Genomic DNA, 25443 nt, shown 5'->3' on the forward strand with positions numbered 1-25443 from the left:
CCTGCCATTATGTCTGCAGAGCTGTTCTGGAGGGATTTCTTTGCAAGACATCACATAGGGATAGGATCTAAGCCAGAGATTCCCTGATCCAAATAAAGACCCCAAGGAGAGGGACAAACTGAAGCCTATTGTTAAACTAATAAGGCCCCCGCTCCCTCCACACCCAACTCTGCTGAGTATGCAAGGCAGGGTTTCTGGCTCTAACAGCCCTACTCTGAATGACATTGGCAGACATGGATGTTAACCCCCTCCCAGAAATGCAAACTTGTGAGGTCACTGAAATCTAGTTTTGCTCTCGGTCAAGCTGCTGCATAGATTTCATAGACATTAGGGCTGGAAGGGACCTCGCAAGATCATCAGGTCCAGCCCCCTGGCCAAGGGGCAGGAAGTCAGTTGGGGTCAGATCACCCCAGCAAGATAAGCATCCAAGTGCTTCTTAAAGTTATCCAGAGTAGGTGCTTGAACCACTTCTGGAGCAAGTTTATTCCAGTCTAAAACAGTCTTCCAGCAGTTTGTGACTGTTAGACCTTGCCTTTCCTTGGGGTGCCCTGGTGAACAGACGTTCTCCCAGTTCCTGATGCACACCCCTTAGATACTTATAGGCTGCCACCAAGTCACCCCTGAGCCTTCGCTTCTCTAGGCTTAAAAGTCCCATGTGTCTCAGCCTCTCCTCATAAGGCCTGTTCTCTTGACCTTTAATCATGTGTGTGGCTGTCCTCTGGACTCTCTCAAGCTTCTCCACATCCTTTCTAAAGTGTGGAGCCCAGAATTGGATGCAATACTCCAGTTGTGGCCTCCCCAAGGCCAAGTAAAGCAGGAGGATGACTTCTTGGGTCTTGCTTGAGATGCATTGGTAGATGCAAGCCAGAGTTTTATTTGCTTTGCCAGCTGCGGCATCACATTGGTGGCTCATGTTCATCTTGTGGTCAATCATGATCCCCAAGTCTTTTTCAGCTGTGATGCTAGTGAGTATAGCACTGCCAAGCCTATAAGTATGATGGGGGGGGTGTTTCTTCCGAGGTGGAGCACCTTGCATTTCTCCATATTGAATGTCATCAGGTTTTGATCTGCCCACCTTGCGAGCCTGTCCAGGTCAGCCTGAATTAACAGCCTATCCTCTAACACAGGGGTTTTCAACCCTTTATAACAAGGGTACCCCTTCTGCTTCAAAGTTTCACCTCATGTACCCATTTATATTTTTCTCTTGTTTTTAAGGGCTGGGGGGAGGGGGGCAGATTGAGGCCCCTGTGATGAGGGAGGGATTGAGGCTGGGGCAGGGATAGGCGCTGCACAGCTGGGGTGGAGTGTGGGATGGAGCCAAGACAGCGGTTCATCTGGGGGGCATGTGGGGCGGGGGGACAGCTCCTGCCACTGTGCACACCCTAGATGAGGCTCAGGGGGAATGTGCTCCCCAGCTCTGTGCTTGGGGTGGAAGCAGCTGCTGCTGCAGGCTGGGCTGCACCCCACTGCCGCTGCCCCAAGAACTGTGTGACACCATGTGCCTGCAGCTGCAAATACACACACATGCAGATGCATATACACACACAGACACACAAACAAAGATGCAGATATACACACACATGAAGATGCAGGTAAGTGTGTTGGGGGGAAGGGCGGGGGGGGCAGATCAAGAATGGTGGGGTGGCAGGGAGTGTGTCTCTGTGCCCCTCCTATGAAAAGGACTATGAAAAGGGTTAGGTGGGGGTGAGGGCAATGGTGCCTCTCTGCGGGCCACACACGTGCTGCCTGGATGGCCAGATAGGGGAGCTTGCATGCGGTGGTCACCACCGCCACCACCCTGCACCACCACTGCAGCAGCACCCCGCGTCACCTTCTCACAGCAAATCGCATGCCACCCCTCACCAGCCTGTGGAGCTGCGTGTCCGACTGGCTGTGAGAAAACAGCGAGGCAGTGGTGGCGGCGCAGGGTGATGACCGCCACAAGCAATCCCCCCCATGTCCAGACAGCTGGGCAGTGCGTGTTCAGCCCACAGAGGGGCACCGCTGCCCTTGCCTCCCTGGCCCTTCTCCTGGGAGCAGGCACAGAGAGCAAGCTGAGGTGGGGGACAGGGAAGCTCTGCAGTGTACCATGTGGGGCCAGCAGCACCTGGCGTGCCCCTCCTCCAGGTAAAAAGCAAAGTATGGGAACGCGCCAAGGGAGATGCCAATGCCACACCCTGGGGCATACTCCATCCCCACCTGCGTGTACCCCCTGGTTGACAACCCCTGCTCTAATGTGACTGCACTTCCCCATAATTTGGTGTCATATGCAGACTTAGCCAGCTCACTTCTGACACCCAAGTCCAGATCATTTATGAATATATTAAAGGTCCAAGTACTGAGCCCTGGGGGATGTCACTGGTCACCATGCACCATGTTGACTCGGTTCCATCAACCATGGAAATATCACCAATCACTATCACCATGGACCCAGTTCCCAGCCATCAGACCATAAGGTTGTTGAGGCCGCAGTTCTCCAATCTTACCATGAGGACATCATGGGAGACCAAGTCAAAGGCTTTTTAAAAATCTAAATATATGACATCAACCTCTTCTTCTTTGTCCAGGTGATGCATCAACTGGTCATAGAAGGAAATGAGGTTGGTCAGGCAAGACCTACCCACAACAAAGCCATGTCTTTTTGGCTATGTCTCAGAATGTTGCCTCCCATTAGCCTGTTGTTGATTGTTTCTTTGATGATTTTTTCCAAGATCTTTTCAGGGATTGAGGTCAAACTGATTGGCCTGTAGTTTCCTGGATCTTCCTTCCTTCCTTTCTTGAAGATAGGCACCACACTGGCCCTCTGCTAATCTTCAGGAACCTCGCCCAAGCGCCATGAGTTCTCAAATATCCATGCCATTGGTTGTGCTATGATGTCAGCCAACTCTTTTAGCACTCTTGGGTGCATTTCATCTGGGCCAGCTGACTTGTGGCTCTCCAGCCTCTCAAGCTGTTCCTGCACAAGTTCTTTGCCAATTATAGGTGTATGATCGCTCTTACCCTGGTAGTCCTGCATTCTGTCAGGCAGGATGATCCCCTTGGGCTGGTGGAAAAACAATGGAAAGTAACCATTGAGGAGATTAGCTTTCTCCTGGGTGTCGGTTGTCAGCTGCCCCATTTAGTTCAGCAACGGTCCGATGTTGCCCTTGTTTTTTTTCTGACTTCTCATATATTTAGAGAAGGACTTTTTATTTTTCTTGATTCCCTGCATGCAATGGGAGCTCTGCTGCATGCAATGGGACTGCAGTGAAGCAAGTGGCACCTGGCCACTAGCGTGTGTCACACACTCACTATCTAAACCCGGCATTCTTTCTTGCCTATGCAGGGGGTCGGACTCGATGATCTATTGAGGTCCCTTCCAACCCTAACATCTATGAATCTATGAATCTATGATTATATCTTCTGGGAGCTTTTCTCTATGGTGCTCTTGGACTGTTAATTGAAATCCAGTTATAGCTGGGTTGTTAATCTGACAGTGGCCGCCAGGTGGCACTAACTGATTAGGAAATGAAACACTCCTGCTTTGATATGAAATGAAAGCCTTTGTTGATTCTATTTCTTGATATTCTATAATCACCAAGATTATAGTCTAAACACAAAAATCCCATCCCCCTAATATTGGATGTTTTGGGTTTTGCCCTGAATTAAGAGAAAAAACAAGAAGAATGTTTCCATCGTGATTGAGAGTCATAGGCTATGCAGGTCTCCAGTAAGTCCCAGGAAGGAAGAAGGGAATGTGATCTAATTGTCAAAGAGGTGCCATCGGTAGGTAACAGCATGACTGAATGAAGCTCAGCAATGTCCTGCTAGAGGCCATCTTTGTTAAAATATTATTCATGAATATTTTATAAAAAATGTCAGGCTCCTTGTTCATCTGTTGAGGACAACCAAAAAAGGGTGGAAGACCTACTGTATTTATTGAGATCTAATAAGATAAGGTCCCCCCCCCCCCATTTAACATGAAGAGAAAAGCCCCTCGTCTTAGAACTGCATACGAGGGTATAGGGAGACAGGTGGCTGCAGTGGTTCAGGCTCCAGTCCCTACCCAGGGTCCAGCCATAGCCACAGCTGCTGCCTGCACCCTTCCCACACACCTCTGCACCCCCTATCTCCCCTCTGCAGCCTCTTCCACCCCCCATTTCTCCCTACCTTATAGCTTCTGTTCCCTCAACTGCCCCTCTCCCTCCCCTCTTACCTTTGCTCCATGCCAAAAGGCTTCATGCACACTGAAGCCTGGATCAAAAAGCATGGCTCCTATGGTGGCACCGTAGAGAGTGCTACTACACAGAGATACCCTCCTCACTGTGCTAGGCCCAAAACAGCGCTTCAAGGGTCTTCCTCAGGGAGCTTACAGCCAGCTGCCCTGTTTCCTGGAGAACCCCCGCAAGCCTAAGGTAATGCTGCCACCACTCGGGCACTGGTCTCTGGCAGGCCTCTGTGCATCCCAGGGCATGCAGACCCCATAAACTTAGGGGGTTCTTTGCCCACAGTAATATTTCTGGGTTCTTCTTTCAGCCTGAGGCATCCTGAGATATAATCAGGAAGAACTAAAGGAAAATAAAAAGGAAAAGGAAAAAAACTTCGCTGTCCAGGCAGGGGATGGAAGACCTTTCTCTCTGTGCCCTTCTCAGCAGCACCAACAATGCAGGATGTAACCCAATACCTTTATTGATCAAGGGGGGGAGGGGGTTGGATGAGGTGAGTCAGAATATACTTTAAGCAAACAAAAAAACCAACTTGAGACATTTCAGAGACTAGGTACAGTGGCCCTTTTAAAATGTGACTTCCCTACGCATAATTCTTGACTCCTGGCAGGTTTCCAGGTTTCTACTTACAGAAATCATGAGGCTGCTGCCTGGGGTACATGCTTGCAGTTTCAGGATGCCCAGGCCAGGAGGAAGAGTGAGGGTCAGAGAGAGGGGGAGGGGAGTCCTTCACAGCTCCAACCTAGCCCTGTAGCAGCAGCGCAAAGCCCACACAGCTGCTACAGGGACTGGGCTGCAGCTGTGTTCAGTGCTCCAGGCTAGAATATGGATGGAGCCTGCCAGTATGAAGCAAAGGTTGGGGGGGGGGGGCCGGGGGGAGAGGGTGGGGGGGGGGGGGGGGTGGGGAGAAGGGGGAAGAGCAGAGGCTGGGAAGGGAGGGGGGCCAAGGTTACAGGCCGAAAGGCAGGGGGCAGGGGGAGCAGGCACAAGCAGGGGCCAAGCTGCTTGACCTCTCCATACCACCTGCCTCCCCACTGCGTGCATTCCACCCTCCCCCACCAAGCACTGGGGAAGATGAATTAAAGATGATCCTCCAATAAGCACAGTCCCAGCCCCTTCCCCACCATCCACCCTGAAGTGCGTGTACCAAGCAAATACTTGTATATGTTCTGCTTGGTACATATGCCAGGGGTTACTGACCCGTCTTAGATTCAAGTAAATAGAGTAATTCAACTGCCTACGGCCTCACCAGCCCACTAGACACTTCCAGTTAGCTCTTTCAAGGGTTCTGAGTCCATGTCCTTCTCAGAACGTGATCAAATCTTTAGGTAATTTATGAGCATTTGGACATGGAAGTCTATAGGAAACCATAGGGGAGAAGGGTCATTGTCTGTTTCGTAGTCCAACAGTTGTCCACAGTGCTAAGAAAGGATAAAAAGAAACAAATATGCTGCAGGAGAAAATTCAAGTATTTCAATATACATTTACTATTGAAGTGGTAAATATAATATTGGTATGTTGAGCTACTATTTGATTTTGGGGAGCTTGTTTGGTCTGCTGCTTTGGTAGTGTCACTGGAGTATTACTATTACAGTGAGGCTTCTCCATTTAGATTATTATAGTCAGCTATCTAAGGGATTGCCTAAAGCTCCAGGACAAAGGAGCTTAACATGGTCAACAGTTTTGCTCCTCTCACACAATGGAACTTTCAACAATACCAGAAAAGCTCACATGTGCAGGAAACACCTCTCTCAGAACCAGACACGTCTGTGACACAAACTCCCCTCAGAGCTCAGACCCACCACAAACTTTCTCAACTTCCACTCTAAGTGCAAGACATTTTCCTTTGCACTTGCCTTCTGTAAGAAAACCATATAGAAATATGCATGCATATGAATTTTAAATGAATTTTAAAGCAGGAGCCCATTTCAGATATTTCTCTCCTTGGGGACAAAATGGAAGAATGCACATGGCAGGTATCAGTCATGTGGCTTAACATGGTCCTGGAAGGAGTTCAAGCCCAGAAGTGACAGAACCTATACAGAACAACTACTTCCATCTTTATGAAATGATACTGTCACGGGGAGAGGCAAACTGGGGAGACTCCCAAGCCCACAAGGGGAACCCTAGGGCCAGGAGCTGGGAGTGGAACAATAAAAGCAAAAGTAAAACAAGAAAAATTACTTACAGCAGGAGGGGAGGAAAAGCGAGGACAATGGGGAAAGCCTGCGTGAATCATTAGCCATGCCTTTAGTCATCCGCTGGCCGCAGCTGACATCAGCCCCAATCACCGGCCGGCGGAAATAAGAGGACCGGCGGTGAGAGAGGGAGGGGGCGTGTGGATGCCGAGAGAGAGCCCAACCGGTGGGGTCAGCCGGGGGCGCGGGATGCCGGGACAGCCTACACTCACCGGCCGTGGAGGAGCTGTCAACCCAGGCAACGAGCCAGCACCCACAGCAGGAGTCCCAGCCACGGGCGAAGCAAGATGCGAGCCGTTAAGAGGACTTGGAGCGCCGTGAGAAGAACAGCGCTGGGAAGACCCAGAGAGAGGGCAGCTGTGCTGGGAAGACCCAGAGGGAGGACAACTGTTCTGGGAAGACCCAGAGGGAGGACAGCTGTGCTGGGAAGACCCAGAGGGAGAGCAGCAGCGCTGGGAAGACCCAGAGGGAGGACAGCTGTGCTGGGAAGACCCAGAGGGAGAGCAGCAGTGCTGGGAAGACCCAGAGAGAGGGCAGCTGCTCTGGGATGACCCAGAGAGAGGGCAGCTGTGAGGAGAAGACCCAGAGGGCGACTGTGCTGGGAAGACCCAGAGAGAGGGCAGACATGTCTTGAAGACCCAGAGAGAGGGTCACAATAGCAGGAAGTTGGGGGGGAGAACAGCTCTAACCTGGGCACGTGGAGCGGAGCCGCAGAAGCCAGGTCACTTGGAGAAGGCTCTGTCAGCAAGTTGATGTGTAGGAGGGCTATCCCTGCTCTGCAAGGAAGCCCAGTAGTGGTGTGGTGGTGGTTTTCTTAGGATTCATTTAGTTTTTTTTACTAGAGAAGTGTGTTTTATGTTTCCCTGTGTCAGAAGGGATTGAGGTTGTGCGGAAGCAGGAAAAGCAAGGAGGCGAGCAGAGGGTTCATTGTTTGGGGGTGGTCAGGGGAGCACGAGGTCAGCCACGAAAGCAACCGGGATCCACTGGGCTGGGTATAGGGCGAGGTATAGGGGAGGTGGAGCCTCTCAGAAGACACCAAAGGAGCAGGCGTTCAACGAGGGTAACCACGCCACATGAAGCCCCACCCACTGAGAGAGATTCAAAGTCGTGGCAGACGAGAAAGGGGCAGCCTGCAGCGCATGTAAAGACCTCCCGTAAGATAACCTGCAACAGTAAAGCGAGTACCGGTGAACACTCGAATTAAGGAAGCCCGGAACAAGATGTTCGAGGCCCGGCAGGTGCAGATACAAATTTAATTACAGACACAAACAAGTGAGCCTGATAAGAACTGTCTGGTCTGCATGACTAATAAAACTTAGGACTATTAGCCTGGGATCTATTTTAAGAATCCTAGTTACTTTTCACATTTAGGTCAGAGGAATCTATCCCATTAAATGTGCATTCTGTTTATGGTCAGTTTTTGGTTCTACAGAACTTGTCCACTGTGGTTGCAGTCCACATTTACCACAGCAGCTGGAGGGAAAATTAAAATCGCTCCATAAATGATTCTCAGAGAGTTGAGTTTTCTGTAAGATTAGGTATGAAAACATATTTATTTACATTGAGTTGTATAAAATCCCAAGACTGTCCTCTAGACAACCTGATGAAACCCTATATTTTGGGCCCAAGCACTTGGGAACTGTCCTAAGAAATGCAACAACCCAGGACAAAATGGGAAGATTCCTGTTGACTCGCCTGTGGATATACAGATGCCCACCAGAAACAGACTCTCAATGGCTGCCAAGCTTTTAAACTGCATATAACCCATGTTTAAGAAATTCAAAGCCCAATTCTTCCACCCTGGCTTCCACATATTAGTAATTATTTCTATCAGCAGCTGCAGTATTGGCTCTGAATGTTTAAATCCTGAGGCTGAGCTAGCCTGCAACATGGTACATACACGTATGTATGTATGTACAGAGTGCTGCCATGAACTTTTGCCTCTATTACCACATGCCCCTAAGGTTGCTAACTAGACATTGAGCCATTGATTACTACCCTTTGAGCCCAATGACCCAGCCAATTTTCTATCCACCTTGCAGTTTGTTCATCCAATCCATACTTCCATAGCTTGCTTTTAAGAATGTTGGGGGAGACTATAAAAAGCCTTGCTAAAGTCAAGGTATATCACATCCACTGCTCTCTGTGCATCCACATAGCCAGGCATCTCATCATAGAAGGTTGGTCAGGCATGACTTGCCCTCAGTGAATCCATGTTAACTGCTCCTAGTCACCTTCTTCTCCAAGTGCTTAGAAATAGATTCCTTGAGGACCTGTTTAATGACATTTCCAGGGACTGAGGCGAGGCTGACCAGTCTGTAGTTCCCCAGCTATTCCTTCTTCCCTGTCTTAAAGATGGGCTCTATATTTGCCCTTTCCCAGTCATCTGGGACCTCTCCTAATCTCCACAAGTTTTCAAAGATAACAGCCAACAGCCCTGTACTCACATCAGCCAACATCCTCAGCACCCTCAGGTGCATCCCATCCTGTCCCATCGACTTTTATATGTCCAGCTTTTCTAAATAGTCCCTAAACCTGTTCTTTTGCCACCATTGGCTGCTCACTTCCTCCCCAAACTGTGCTGCCAGGTGAAGTAGTTTGAGATCTGACCTTGCCTGTGAAGACTGAGGTGAAAAAGGCATTGAGTACTTCAACCTTTTCTGTATCATCTGTCACTATGTTGCCTTCTCCTTTCAGTAAGGGACCCACACTCTCCATGATTTTCCTCTGTGTTGCTCACATGTAGAAATGCTTCTTGTTACCCTTCATGTCCCTTGCTAGCTGCAACTCCAATTGCACTTTGGCCTTCCTGATTTCAGTCCTGCATACTCCTCCCTAGTTTGTACAAGTTTCCACTTCTTGTAAGCTTCCTTTCTGTGTTTTAGCTCACTAAAGAGTTCCCTGCTAAGCCAAGTTGGTCTTCTGCCATATTTGCTCGTCTTTCTGTACATCCAGATGGTTCATCCCTGTGCCCTCAGTAAGGTGTCTTTAAAATACAGCCAGCTCACCTGGACTCCCTTCCCCCTCAGACTGGCCTCACAGAGGATCTTGCCCATCAGTTCTCTGAGTGAGTTGAAGTCTGATTTTCTGAAGTCCAGTACTCTGCTGCTCGTCTTCCTTCCTTTCCTCAAATATCTCAGAGACAAAGCTCCCTGAAAAATCTTATCAATTCTCCCTTTGTATCAGTGGTCTAAGGGGCCTGCATTGCAGCAGTACTTTTCAGCAGCAAACTGTTCTCCCTGGCACTCCCCAGGCAAGAGGCTAGATTGCTCTCTGTCATCACTAAGACGACCATCACTGTGCTGTATGATCAGCAATGGCACCTGCATCCATGACCCTTTCCACAACGGATCCACTCTCACCACATTGCACTTTGCCAACTTCAATGGATGGGATTTGGCCAAAGTACCGTCTACTGCCAGGTGATGACTCTGGAACTGAGACCTGAGCTTTCAGCAATAAGAATCCAGTCAGATTGAACATCCAGGAGATGCCCTGTATGTCCACCTGCACAGGTAGGTGACCCCATTGTTAGAGCCAGACTCCAGACACACAAAGCAAAGGGAGTTGAAGCTAGGTTGACTACTTCAGCATTTACATCCTTGTCTGGACAATGTGATGAAGGGAAATCATTTAGCGATGTTGAATGGAAGCAAAATTCTCTGAGCATCTGCAGAGTGTTTACCCTTCATGGCTGTTCAGACGGGTTAATTTCCATCTTCTGATTAACTCACAGATCAACTGCATTATATGGAGCTAATGATGTTTCCACGAAGCTCTCCGCACTGCAGGGCAATCCTAAAAGGGTCATTTCTCATCCATAACCTCCAGATGCCAGCGGAGACACTGCACCAGGGGAGAAGCATTTCTGCAGCTTCTCCATGGCTAGGGACAGACATTACACATAAACCAGTTTAAGTGATCAAGAATTGGTTTAAACCTGTAATGGAAGAGATGTTCAGTGCACATAAACCAGTTCGAAAATGGCTGAAACCGGTTTGAGATAAACCTGGTTGAATGTAGTACCAGACTCAACTGATTTGGGTCAAACCAGTTTATGCAGTGTCTGACCCAGACCCCTTCCTGCTTTAAGTTAAACCAAAGTCCCCCAGCACCCCAGATGCTTTGCAATTCTGGGTGGGGCTCTGCTCCAGCCCAATAGGGCTGGCCCCACCCCTCTGCTCCCTGGCTGGAGGCTCTGACAGAGCCTGCAGGTACAACTGAGTCTGTCTGGCTTCCTCCTGCTTCCCCACCTCTCCCGATTAAGCAGGGATTCCTCCTTTCCCCATATCTTACACAGACACCTCTCAACATTAGCTAGCATACCACATGCAGGCTATGGTCCGTACTATGAGAGAGGGAATGAAGGCAGACAGGACAGTGTCTGCTTAGGGCTTTTTGGAGCTAATCAACAGGTAGCTGGTAATGTTCCTCTGTTCCTTCCTTGGAAAAAGTTGTTTAAGAAGAGCTTTAAATAATAAGAAAGGCTGTTTTGTTTTGTCTGATGGGCTGATAAATGCTAATGTAGCAGACTTACCTTTCAGAGCTTGGGCTGAGTCCCAGGCTTGAGATCCTGCTGTTTTGATTGGTGGAGCCCATCCACCAATCAGGAGGCAGCAAGAGAAATAAAGTCATGCCCCTTTCCTGAGGGGAGAGGGAGAAGAGCTCCCCCAGACCTGATTGAAGGCTACAAACTGTTAGGTCTGGAAGACTTAAGGGGCAGAGCCCTGGAGCATATAAAAGGAGCTGTGTGCCCAGCACAAGGGGGATGTGTCAGGGACAGAGAAGAGAGAAGAGTGGGGCTTAGAAGAGCTGAAGAGAGCTGCGAAGCAGGGCGAAGCAATAGGCAGGGAAGAGCCCCTGAAGACTTCTTTCAGTGGGGAGTGGTGGACGGCTCCAGCAGTTAGGCTCTCAGTGCGCAGCATGGCACATAGTGTCCAGACCCTGGGAGCTGCGTGAGGCGGCTCAGGTATGCAATCTCTGGCGTGCGACCAGAGACATGGTGCACAGGCTGGTGCATGGAGCAGGATCTTTGGAGCCCCTTGGGCAGCTCAGGTCCACAACCCCCAGCACGAGGCTGGGAGCTCAGTGCAGGAGGCGCTCCACGGAGGGTGAGAGACCTTGGGAGCCACTTGAGGTGGCTCAGGACAGCAGCTCAGTGCAGACGATGCTGCACAGAGGGTCTGGGAGCATACCATGCCCTGGTGCTGCACAAGGCTGTCCAGGCCTCCAACCCCTAGCCCAAGGCAAAGCACCCACTACACACAGCAGTGTATGTGGCCCTAAGCCAAGCCAACGGCAGCAGAGTTGGGTGGCAGGAAAGTCCAGTGAGGAACACAGCTCAACCTGGAGAGCAGGAGGCAACCCTCTGGGACTGTGGAGTAGTAAGTTACCCTGGAGAGAGGGTCCCAATAGGGGAGGGACCCCCCAGGGTTGTGAAGGGGCATCACATGGGCCGCTCCTGAGTGATAGTGGGGGAGCTTAGGAGTCTTTGGGGGTCTCCCTCTCCTTTTTCTTTTCCCCCACCTCCTTTCCTGTAGTGGTACCTTGGGCCCCTGCACTGGAGGACACCCAGGTAGTCTAAGGATTGCTGCTTATATTTGTAGACTGTGCCTTATCGCTTATGTGAATAGGTTGATGCAATAGTTTGTATATTAATAGAGTTATAAGGTTGCACGATCAATATCCTTTGTTCTGGGTTGTTCTATTTTAAATCTATATTTTTAAATAACAATTGGTTGTGTGTGTGTGTGTGTGTACATATATATATAGTATAGGGTTTATTGTTTTGTAAATTTGTATAATTTATGTCCTTACCCTTTAACGGTTTTGTTGTTATAATACATTTATATATAGTTAAGTAATTGATTGACTGGGCCTGACTCTATAGGGGATGGAGGTGGCTGCTGGGCTGTTGTGTTCCTCCGCAGCATGCTGCCCTGCCAATAATTCCCTCAATTGGAGAGGGGAGTACAAACCCGTGTGCACCCAGGCTACACTAACAACTCCCTGCTGTGTAACCAAATGCTCTGTAATCAACAGCAGTGGTGGGTGGGGGTTCTGAATCAGAGCATCCTGTCAGGGCCTGGCCACACCCCACTCAGCTCATCACTGTGGAAGGGAGGGCTGCCCTAGCACCCCCCACAGCTTCTAGCCTGAGCCACTGCAGGCATGTGCCTGCATTTTTTCAGTCCAGAGGGGATGTCTGTGAGGTTACAAACCAGTTCAGCCTAGCCAGGTTAGACTAACCTGCAAAGACTGAATCAATTCAGGCTCAGGCTTTTTGAGCTCTGGGCCAGAGAGGGCCTGGGTTGAGCAGGGAGTGAAGTTCCCTTTGCAGGGACTGAAGTCACAGTGTGTCACTGGACTAACCTGGACTGGGAGCTGGCACCAGCATGTACCAAGGCAACCAGCTACTTGCTGGCACCCTGACTGACAGCAGCAAGGTCACCAAAGGTAGGGAAGAGAGGAGCCAAGCCAATTAGAGAAGGATGAACCTGAGCAAGTAGTTTCCTGCCACAGTCTTTATGCCAAAGAGACGCAGGGAAACTTTTGGGAAAGCTGTCTGGTGGCCCAGCTGACTCCTTCACCCATCTCCCATGTTATTTTTGCTTCCCCAGCAGCACTGACTAACCTAGTCTATGCCAATGACAGGGGCAAGAGCTGCACAGATGGTAGCTACATGCAACTCACTCTTAAAGAGCCTGTAGGCAAATATCCAGTGCTTATTACAGAGTTGGCCAGCTTTATGGGAATACTCCTTTTCCACTCATCTGTGATCTAAAATAGTATCATTGCTTTCTTTCTTGGGAAGGAGAGTTCTCCTTGGAGCATTACTGGCAGCAATTCCTCCTCTTATCTCTGAAAAAAATCAGAGTTACAAGGACTATAAATCCTTAGAAAATCCCTGCGGGGATGGTATTTAGTCAGAGACTTGCAGGTACAGCCAAGTCTTCTCTTCAACAGAAACATTGTAAAAATGGGGTTCTTTAGCAAGACAGACAGACAGAGACCACAGCTCCTCGCTGAAGCTTCAATTCCAAAGTTCTGAAGGAAAAAACCATATGAGGAGTGGTATGCAACAGGTAGAAAAGGTGACTGCCTGTAAATTAGTCTCACTTCACCACTGATATTATGAACAATGCTTTGATTAAATCACTGACAAATCTCCCTTAGGACAGGGAAATCTGGAAACATCAGGAAATCAAACTGCAAAGGCTTTAAAGGAATGTGATTTATGTGAAAATGTGATGAAGTTAATGTGTTCGGCTACAGAATTTCATGGCATGCTCAGTTTTGGAATGAAATCTGATGCTGTCTTGGCAAAGCATCTATATTCCCTCAATGTGGTTAGCTGTACACTCTTTGTTTTCCATCTCTGAGAAGAATCTTAAGCTTTTATATTAGGTTGTGTTCCCAGGGTGTGCATCCATAAACAGAGATGTGTACATGCATACACACTGAATAATTGTGCAGAATTTCACTCTCCCCTCCAGAGACATAAAAGAACCACGTGTTATTAGAGTTATGGCTAGTTTGTTTCAGTTTTCGAATTATTTTCTGATGTATTGCAGACTTGATGGCTGATGCTTCCCCCCTCCTGTTAAATATCAAGGCTCTCGCCAGTTGTCAACCACATGTTAAACCCCCATGTAATTTAATCAGTCCTTGGGGTAATGTGGCATTCCGTTTAGTGTGACTGGGCTTTCCACCATCTCCGTTGAGAATGGTGAGACAAAAGGAGAAAAAAAGGAGCAAGTGCTACAGGGGGAAGAGAGATAAAAGTACATAAGAGGGAGGAATGTGCCTGAATTAGCAGCAGCTACCTGATGGGCACCAATAGCCAATCTGGGTACTGCTGAGTCAGATAATCAGTAACATAGCTGCTGAACTCATCCTCTTGTTCTTACAATTCCACATTATGAAAAATTTCTCCTTGTTTTTGCAAAGTCACTTCTATGCATAGTGGGACCCATGGGACCAGCACACGTTGTAATCTTCCCATGTGATGGCTGCTTCAGCGCACAGTGGAGCAGGCTTATTTTTTGGGTTAGGCATCTCGCACCACTTGACAGTGTAAATGTCTGAAAAGAAGCAGTGCCATGCAACAGTAGCTGGGACTCCTGCAGATTGCATCTCCCCACACTAGGAAGTCTACAGAAAGTATGTAGGCAGTGTCTGTAATGAACAGTGCAGCCTGGGCAACCTGGGGAAGGTTAGACTGCCTGTCACAAGGGTGTGCCATGCCGAATGTATAAATAGTTGTGGGCGAAATATGGCCTATAGGCTGAATACAGCCCACTGAGGGATTTTGTCCATCCTGTAGTGGGCCCCTTGGTCCTGCCTGGCCCAGGTGTGAGGGGTAGCCTGGGCCATGGTGTGTGCAGCCAGTCCTGCTACCCTTGGCATGCAGCGGGGCTGGGGCAGCACAACAGCCAGACTGCATTTCCCAGTAACCCCCACGGAGGAGGCTCCTTCTGGCTGTCACCACTGGACCCAGCCCTGCTGCCCAGGCACCCCGGCCTGTCCGCCCTGCACGCACCACAGGAGGGTGAGACCTGAGTGTGTAGGGTGCTTGGCTGGGTGGCTAGGCTGGAGTAGTATCTGAGAATGAGATGGGGCTGGGGAGACCCTGGGATCTTCGGGCGCTGACAGTGTGGGGCCAGGGCTCAGGCTGGAGCCGGGACAGAGCTGTGATCCACTCCCTGCATGCCTCTCCCCACAGAACTGGTGGCCATCACAAGGGCATGCAGGCAGTGGATCACAGCTCTGCCTCAGGCCCCAACCCTGTGCTGTCACTGCCCAAATAATTGCCCACCCTTGTATAGAGCATCCCACACTTTCCATCTGAGATCTACAACACCATCCTAAGGGGGTAAACTGAGCTGGATGGATGCAAACTGAAACAAGAATGAACAGAACTGGCCCTTTCACACAGGTCTTTTACCCAGAGATTTCTAGAATCAATTTCTTTAGCGAGAGAGGAGTCTTTGGTGATGCAGAGCTGGAACTCAGGCTCTCCAAACCAGATACAATTCTAAACAGAACCTCAGCTGTTCCATAATCAAGAGAAGAGCAATTTATGATATCAGTGGGAATGGAAGAACCATTTCCAGCTGAATGTGTCACAGTTTAATCCCCTGTTTGCTAAACCAGCTGTAGGAAGGACTGACTGCCCCCTGTCGCACCAGCAAGAAATACATATCTGCCTCAAGCCAGAGGAGTCACTCCTGATTCACACCAGAGTACCTGAGAACAGTCTGACACCATGTTTTTTTCCATACTACACATTCTTCTCAATTGAGTCTTCTTAATCATGCTGTTGAAAAGCTGCTCTGGTTTTCAGAATTATTATTCATACAGCAGCCTGCCAGATCTGGATGATTTGTCTAGGCCCTGGAGTCAAACTCAGCCATGTCTATGTGGGATGATATAGTTGGAGACCTGCTTTGAGCAGGGAGTTTGACTGGATGACCTCCTGAGGTCCCTTCCGACCTTAATTTTCTATGATTTTGTGTGGTCCAATACTTAACACTGCTTAGCACTTCTGTAGGGCCTGGAAAGAATTTCACTTGTCCCTGTGGAAGGGGACCTGCCCAAGGATACACAAATACAGACTGAAACAAGGCATGACCTGAACCAGAGGCCAGTAAATGGCTCGAGTGCAGCTTAAGTACTTTCTGGCAGCACATGCCACATCCCTTGCCCACTGTGGTCCCCCAGGTACAGCCCCTGCACATTAGGACCCACTCATGCACTAACACATGGCAAACAAATGGCTACATGTGCAGATCACAGTGGCAAAGGCCTGGCTTTAGCTTCACCACTGAGAACTTCTGGCAAGTTTTAGTTCAATGAGAGCTCCTCGACAGGTGCTCCCAGTACTCATGCCACATCAGCCACCCTGACGCCCCACAGGCCCATGTGAAGCACTCAGACCTCCATCTGCACTTGGCTGGACCACTCCCTCACTTCAGCCAGTAACAGTATGGACAGCAGTAAACTGGCAGTGAAATTAAAACTAATGTGATCCTCACTTTTTAGGGTGATAAGTTAGAAAATAGATGAGCCCATTTTGAGGAGCTGGCCCATCTCAATGCCAGAAAACATTTCTTACCACCAAAATGCCATTGTCCTTGTTAAAAACATGTCAGACTGCTTTATGGCACTTTCCTTTCAAGTGCAACCACTTCAAAGAAATCCCGGGGATGCTGAGGGCACCAAGAAGCTGTTTGTCTGTAAGCCAATATTCCCAGTATTCCCAATATTGACTCTGCAAACCAACTAAGCAAACCAACTAAGTGACCTGTCCCTAGACTTCAGAGGCCTGAACTAGTTACTAGAGGTGCACCGATACATAGGTCCAATATCAGATCAGCACCAGTATAAAGAAAAATTGGCTGTACCAGAAATTGGCCTGATGTGGCCAATGATGTGACCAATAAAAGGCCTGTGCATCTGCACAGCCGCAGCGCAGCACGTAGGCGGCGAGGAGCACAGACTGGCAGCTTGGAGAGCTGCGCAGCTGGTAAGTCTGTTGTTGTGGAAGGGGGAGGGGGAAGGGGAGGGAAGGGGTGTGCCGGGGACAGATCAAGGCCCCAGCGGTGCAGGAGGGAGTGGGGGCTGGGGCAGGTGATGCCCTGCCAGGGCTGGGAGGGTGCGGGATGGAGCCACAGCTCATCTGGGGGACACGGGGGGAGGGGAGGCTGGCTCCCACCACTGCACACACCCCGAGAAGGCCTGGGAAGTAGCAAGGCATGTGCCCCCGGATCTGCATGGTGGGGCGGGATGCTGTTGCGGGCTCTTCCCGGCTGTAGGGGCTGGGCCGAGCTGTGCCCGGGGCGGGGTTGGGGGAGGGTTGGGAGGACTACAGGTGAATTTTGGGGTGGCTGCAGCCCTGCCCCCTCTGCCCTGCTCCCAGCACCACTGCCTGCCCTGAGCACAGTCAGTGGGAGCCAACTCCCCTCTCCCTGCACTTCTCGGACAAGGCACAGCTCTATCCCATGTCCCACCCTGTCCCGGCTGGGTAGCACCTGCCCCAGCCCCACTCCCTCCCTCACCATGAGGTTCTTGATCTGCCCCCACACTCTCCTTCCCTCCCCTCTCCCCTCCTACCACAACAGACTTACCAGCTGTGCAGCTCTCCACGCTGTATTAGAAATTGGATCAGTATCGGCCAACATGCCTCCTTAAATGTAGGCTATCAGTATTGGCTCCAAAAATCTCTATCGGTGCACCCCTACTAGTTACTAATACTCACCCCCAAGCAGTCATTTCTAGTAGGAAGGAGGGAGAAATTGCAGAATTCAAGAATGGGGTTTGCAAGGATAAAGTTATTTCCAGACCAGATTGACTGGTGGAGGCAAGCAAGAGGTCATGGTATGACTTTATCACTGGTGTCACTGTGCTGCAGTCAATACCATCACATTGCCAAGACATCTAACTTTGTCAGTGTTCAGAACAGAAGATTTGGTGGGGGTTTCTTTTGTTTTAATAGCACTTTGCTGCTAGACAGAAAAATGCTTCTGTGTGTAGCACCTTGCTGATAAAATTTAAGCTCAATTCAATAAAAGTCATTTGCATGCAAAGCAATCCACCTTAGTTTTATATTAAACATGTCCAAGTAGTGCTTAGGGAGTGATACCTGAAAGTTGGGCGCTCTACAAAGGTTTAGGGGCATTGACCAGGTGCCCTAAGATGACACAGAAGCAAAAGCACAGAAGCAAAGTACCAAGTGCATTTTATAGCCAAGACCAAATGTACAGAGAGAGTAGATGGACCAGGGACTTTTGGGAGGGTCTGGCTGGCCCTCACATGCTATACTGATGAGTTCTCAGAGAACCTGCAGATAAAGTTTGCTGAAGGTCAGGACGTGTACTTGGAGTGTCTGCCAATCATTCTTTGGGTCCCAAACTTCTGGTACCAGTTGCCCCTGCAAACATGAGGATTGGGCCAGGCCTCAGGGTAGCTGAACATAAAATAACTAATAGTGAGAAAATGAGCTGTGCCATCAGATGCACAGCATGTTTACTGTGTAGGTGTGCCTAGACCAAACACACCCTGTCTCTGCTTCCATTGCTTCTAGGGGTGCACAGGAACCTGCAGCAGCCTAACTCCCTTCTGCTCAGGATGGCTGGAAATTACTAAATACTCACACATCGGTTTGAGCTGTCCAATGAGTTCCTCTTTTGTCCATTTTGCCCACTCCTTCTTGTCTGTGTTTATTGAACACAGGATTGGGCCACATGGTTTTCCACAGTCCTCGATGGCAGGTACATTCAGGTAGTGCACCAGCACGATGTCAGGGTTCTGCAGGAAGAACAAGCACAAGGGTTACATATACATGGGGTCACTTTGCCTGTCTCTCCTCCAAGAGTGAGACAGCTCTAGTTTAACTCTATTGTCTTGCCCAAAATTCAGCCACAGAAAAAACCATGAGCAGTTCCCATTTCATTCAAGAATTTCCTGAAAGCACAGTCATTCTACAACAGAAACTGCAAAGACAAGCCATAAGACAGAATTCTGCGCACACAGCAGCCTCCCGAGTCCCTGTTGCTTACAGTCTCCCTATTCTCTTTGTCTGTTTGGTACAAATCTTTTTCAAGCTACTACAGTATCAATAATTGCAAAGACTTCTCCAAACACCAGACACAACTGCCACAGAATGTGCTTTGGTGTAAGAGGCACATAAAACATTTGCATTAATCAGTTTTGGCCTACATAACAGCATTCTGAATATATGGAAATGTAACTGAAAACATCAGTAGCAGCCAAACTTTCAATAAGTGCAGAAAAAGGGAAGGGAATGTCAAGGAAACTGATAATATTACACAGTGCACCTGAGCACAGCTCCTTTACAGACAAGCCTGTAATTTCTTGCCTTTTGAAGAAACTTGTAGCCTTGTGATGAAAATATGAAGCTACAGAAACCTGGAATCAGAATAGAGCCACTTTGCAGAGCTTCAGGGCTTTTTGAACAATGGCAGGGTATCCACTCCTGTGGGTTTTAATGCTCCATTCCATTTTCCCAGTGCACTTCCCTGGGAATCCAGAGAAAGAAAGGAAATACAGCCCTACTTTGATGCACTGCAGTGCTGTCCCACTGACAGACTTTTCAACTAGAGGCTTAATAGAATGTTTACTACAGTGTGTGTAAATGAATCATCTTAACAACAACACCACCACAAACAACCCAGCTAGTTTTCCCACAGCATCCCAGGGAGACTGTACAATAGATAATAACAAGATTGAAAACTTGATTTCTTTCCCTAAAGTCATTTACTTGTAAGTTCACAAACTTTAATGACTGCTTTGGAATTATTTATAAAAATAAATAAGATAATGGTGTAATTAAAGCTCGTAATGCTTCATTTATGCATTCAGAGCCCAGCTCCAAGGGGGAGGAGCAGCACAAGCTGCCACTTGTCTACAAAGGTTGTGCTAATCTTGGGAGTGCTTTCCTAACAAGAACAAAACAGCAAACAATGCAGAGATGATTTCCTGGTGAACCTGCCCTGGCAGTGCCTTAAATGGTAAGGAAATTTGTATCTCTTTGGTGGGAAGAGCCTCCAGGCTAGGGCCAGAAAAGTGCCCCCTCCAGCCCCAGTGTCATCAGAGACCTGATTGATGGCTGCCCTGCATGGGCGAGGAGTGCAGGGAGCACCTTCCTCTCATCCAGCACTCCAATACAGAACACAGCTCTAATGAGAGCTGCTTGCACTCCCCGAGCACAGATGTGTGCTGGGGGAGAGAATGAGGATAGGCTGCTGGCAGTACCACACACCACAAGGAGGAGATGGGAAACCATCCCCAAATGGGAACGTTCCTACTTCCACAAGCCTAAGGAGGGCCATGCTGGGAGGCAGGGGTCATGGTACCCCTGCATACAGTGCCAGCATCCTGCTAGCACTGAAAGACACAACAATGAATTTGGAAGCCAGCAAGCTTCCTTCCCTACCAAGACTCTCCTTAGAACCTGGGGAGCTAGGTCCTGCCCTGCTGTCTACAGAAAGAGCGCTCATTCAAGTCAGGAAGAAAGGAGTAGAGATTCTATTTTAATAAAAATAATGGAAAGTGATTAAGAGTGGTGGGTTTTCAGTAGCAATTTTGCCTGCATCCAGACTCTGGGATTAGCTCTGGAAGCCTATCACAAAATACAGTCATGATCATTCTGGTGCTGTAGGGAGATGAAAGGAAAGCTCAATACAGACTTGTCAGCAAACCACTGCAGCATGATTCTGAAAACTTCTGAAGGCAAAGAGCATCCTCAGTGCTTTGTGGCTTCACCCTAGTCTTGTTATAACAAACATTATTTACATGGTTCAAAACTAATACTGCTCTGAAACTAATGAATTAAAAAAAACCTCAACAACTCATGCTGAACACTCAATCAGCTTTTAGGATCTGATAGCATTTCATCCCCACCTGGAAGGTCTTTTTACTTAAAGTTTTCAGCACTGCAGTCTTTCCCCAGGACTTGTGCAATGAAAACCTAAGGACTTGAGCTTCCTGCTGTATGTTTCCTCTGTCTTCAGTGATGTAGAAGCCACATAAATTTACATTAAAACATCACATCTGATACCTTTCCACATTGCAATAGGGTTAGGTCCCTTCCCAGTCATGACTACAATCCCATATCAGCCATGTGAAAAATAGAGCTATATCTATAGGACTTCCAGTTTGCAGGGTTTAAAAACCTATTTTACCCATCAGTATTAATGTGGATTAAAGCCAGGCATTAAGAACAACCCAAAGTCTGATGTTTGTATTTGCTGATTTATTTTGGACTGGTCTGGGTTTGCAGTCCAGCAGCACAGCTCACTCAGGGTGTCTGGCAAACAAACCAGCCAGTTATGTTAGTTCCAGTATGAGCAGATGAAGTTACTCAGACACAGAGAGGTGATCAAGGAAAGTTTTAAGATATTACCATTCTCATGGATAATACAGAAAAGATTCTAGTGCTAAAATGATTAGCTAGATCCCCAAACAGTCTTCATTAGCTAATTTCACCTAAGTTATTTAGCTGATGGAGTTATAAAGGCCACTATGCTTGGGGAGCTTTTCCCCAAGCAACATTGATACTCAAGGAAATCTGAAAGAAGAGAACATGGACATTCTGCCAAAGGCAAGAGACCTAGGATCTTGGGTTTCAGAAAGACCTGTATTTCTCCTCCTACTGTGGAGCCTGCTATAAGATTACCCCAGTACCGTGTGTCACAGCAAGAGGAAATAACAGGACTAGAGGGAAAAGAGGGAATCTGCATTTAAAATGACCTATAATTAACTTGAGGAACTCATTGACACAACAAGCCAATAATTTTACCAAGATCAAAAAGAGGATAAGACAAATACATGTAGGAAAGGTCCACCTTTGAGTACCAAATGCAGTGGTAGAGCTGAAACTTCCAATGTAGAACTTCCTGGGCATATCTACACAAGAGACGTATACTGCAGTTGACTAATTAGCTCCACAGTAAAATGTCATAGTCTATACAAGCAGTATTATTAGTAAACTAACTCCTCCACAAGATAGTACTGTCAGATATAAGTACTATCCTGCAGCAGAGTACTTTACTCAGCTGCAACATTTATGTAGATGGGGACCAGGCTGGCTGGGGCATGAGGGTGCTACAGCATGGGGGCTGCCTGGAGGCTAGCCCCACACTAACATCCTCATGCCCCAGTCAAGCCCCTCCACAGCACATTGAACTGGGAGGGAACAGCCCTGGGTTGGCAGGCTGACCCCTCGAGCCCTCTGCCAGCTGGATCATTGTGCTGTGGTTCCAGGCGCACATGAAGATGCTGCTTCTGGGAGCAATAAACTCCAGTGCAAACTGTGCCAGAGTTTATTCAGCTGCCTTACTATCACATGTAGATGTGCCCCTTAGGTCTCTGAATACTAGAAGCTGTAAGGGAAGAGGGGGAGGGGACAGAGAATTCTGGAAACACCTTGCATTACTGTTCTTCCCCTTAGCATGTACTCTGTGCCTGTATTAGCCTAGGACACTGGGATAGAACCAATGGTCTGACCCAGTGTAGCACTTCTTATGTTATTAAACATAAATGTTAGCTCTTCAGTTAGCACACGTGACAAATAAAATATGCATAAAAAGTGAAAGACAAATGGGTCCGTCTCTAAAATCTAATTTTGAAACTGCCCTCCTGCTTCCCAAATAGGCAAGTCCTCAGAAATCCACTGCTGAATTGTCATTAGGATTTATTTGGCAAGGATGATGAGAGAATGTCTGTCTTGGAAAACTATTTCTTACAACTGGTCCAGCCCAGAATTCTTAGTTCTTTAATGCAATCTAACTATAGAACAGATGCATATGAGGCTAAAATGACCAAACTAATGAACACTAGTGCATGGATATTACCTTGTTATGGGTATTCAAAATTATTCTGTCAGGTAGAAAAATGTATTTCTGCATATCACTATTCTAAACAGAACACTGTCATCCAGAAACTGAAAATAACCCTGCTTTAAAAGTGTTGAGACCACTCAGGGCATTCTGGGAAGGAGGTCTTTGTTTAGATCCGGTGCTATATTTTAGTACAACAAATTCAGCTCCATGTTTGCACATGTATAGGAAAGCTTATCAGTCAGAAATAGAAACCTCTCTCTATTACTCATCATTTATTTCAATAAAGAGATCTCCATCCAGCCTGATCAGAATTCCAGCTGGCCAGCTATCAGCCACAAAAGCTCACTATCCCACAAGCTGCTGTATTACAAAATTTAAAATGCTGAAAACTTCATTACAGTTTTAAAGTATTTTCGTGTAATTTAAGCTGCTTGCTTTCAACCTTAGTAATAGATAAGAAATCTGTGAGTACCTCATATGGTTTCCTCCCATGCCATTAACTGCCTACTTGTCTCAGATAAATTTCTCCTGTCATCACTGTCTAACCGCATGGCCTTGTTAGCTCAATCTTGATTTCTGAGTCTTCTCTGGTTTTGCTTCCTTGTTCTTAACCCCTCTTTCCTATAGTTATTATATTTGCACCAATTCTAGTACAGACACTTGAAACAAGCCCAAATTAATTTCTTGCCATATTGCAGAGACAGCAAATGAGGGCACTTGCTGTCCAATAAGTTGAGACTGATGATATTAGAGTAATTCATAAAGCTTGCTAGGAATTTGTTGTGGAAAGAAAACAGGGCCTAAGTTCCAGTGATGTTAAATGTTGCATTTTGATTTTTTATTTTGCAATGACTTTTCATTTTGAGGGATTTTGTTTGTAATGATAACATAATTTAGAAGTTGAAACCAAAATTAAATGTGGAATCAAAAGGAAGCAGATTGACTTTGTTAAAGTAAATCTTATCAGTCAAAATCAAATGGATTCTTTACCCCAGAATTTGTTTCATGGACATTTCCAACATTTTTTATTTTCATTTTAGTCTGGAAATGAAACCAAACAGTGAATACTGGATGGAGTGCTTGTGGGTGCTGCAGCAGGTGAGGCCAGCTAGCGTACTGAAGCCACCAAAGGCCTTGCACTAGTTAGGAGAGGGGTGGACAGGCAAGCAAGTTGCATACACAATAAGAATTTTACACAATATCATCATAATTTATTATTAGCATTCTACAAAATGTTTAGTAATATTAAATAATGCTAACTTTGATAGAAACAATTCATGTTAGTTGTTAAATGCTAGCATGCAGCATCCACTGGCAGTTGCAGCTGACATTCTCTGTCTTCATGGTGTGGACACTTGTCCATACACTGAGATTGCACATTCTGCATCCACTGTATTGGTTGGAAAGGTAAGGCAGCATTTTGCTAAATTGTAGAGATGTGAAAAACAATCAGAAGCAGACTCCCAAAACACAGTCACAGTCAAAGGCATCTGGCACTAACAAAGTTCATGTAAGTAGCACATTGCTTGTCATGCTCTTGTCACACCCCATCCATCCAGGGATTGATTTCAGTAGCTGAGGGTCAAAACTCAGAAAAGGCACCTGACTGAGGTAAAAAATGCAAACAGCATTAAAAAGGAGGCAGCCAGTTGTTTAAACTGCAGTGGTAGTGACTGATTCAACTTTGCAGCTATTGTCTGGAACAGTTCTTGTCTCTGCTGGTTTTCACGTTGACAGTTGTTGTGATTCTGTATCTTCAACCCAACTTATCAAATCCATCAGCTTGTTCTGTGCTTGGTGGATCAAAGCCTGCCAACTTTCACAACACAGTAGAAGCTCCATGAACTAGATCACATTTTCAGCCACAAACTTAACTTGATCTTCTATGTCACCCTGCCTTAAGAGATCATGCAGTTTAAGCATGCACTGTCTGCTGGGTGTGATTTCAAGCTCCTCACATGCAAAACTGCTAGTAGTATTTCAGGGATGTAGGCTGTAGCCATGTTGGTCTAAGGACATAGACAGACAAGGTTCTTTGGGTAAATCTGATATCTTTTACTGAGTTGGTCTAATAAAAGATATTGGATTTACCCAAAGAAACTTGTCTTCCTAGTTCATATTCTTTGCATGGTAATGAACTGTATTAAACCACAAATTCCATCTTGTAAGTAGAGGTGTTGGCCAAATGGCTAGATTCGTGCCCCTGGAGGCTAAGCCAATTTTACCTTCAGGAGAGAGTCACACACACGGTGAGTTTATTATGGGTTTATTGGTTGCGCAAGCAATGCCAACAGAGGAGCTAATGCTCTAATCCCTGATGGCCCCGATCTTTTCTTGAGATTTCATTTTTATAGTTCACATAGACAAAGGGTTACAGCGTGTCATACAACTATTGGCAGCACCACAATTTCCTGGGTGTTACGTCTTATCTTAGGGGCGAGGATTAGTTTGCTATTGGTTAGTATCCCCTATCAAGTTTCGTGCATGCGTATTTCAAAAGCAGAACTGCGGCAAAAAGTTCTGTCGCATGCGCAGAAGAAAAGGGGAACTACGGCAAAGTTAGTGTCTGGTAGTAATCTTATACCTTAATGTAACTTCAGGGCATTATGCAAGTATGGCTATAAAATGCAGAGCAAGCAAGAAGGAAAAGAAACCCACAACTCAGTCGTTAGGCCT

At 47.4% G+C, this 25443-nt stretch overlaps 1 protein-coding gene across 1 annotated transcript in view; it reads right to left on the bottom strand.

The window, feature by feature from the left end:
• The window catches only part of CAMTA1 (calmodulin binding transcription activator 1), a 160498-nt gene extending 141815 nt beyond the window's left edge, over window positions 1-18683 (bottom strand). The window contains exon 1 of the mRNA XM_025213014.1: window positions 18559-18683. Within this exon, the coding sequence (XP_025068799.1) occupies window positions 18559-18562 (4 nt within the window). The 5' untranslated portion in view covers window positions 18563-18683. The remainder of the gene's footprint in view (window positions 1-18558) is intronic.
• Window positions 18684-25443: the final 6760 nt, after the last annotated feature.

The sequence above is a fragment of the Alligator sinensis genome, unplaced genomic scaffold, assembly GCF_000455745.1.
Source record: "Alligator sinensis unplaced genomic scaffold, ASM45574v1 scaffold433_1, whole genome shotgun sequence".
NCBI lineage: Eukaryota > Metazoa > Chordata > Crocodylia > Alligatoridae > Alligator > Alligator sinensis.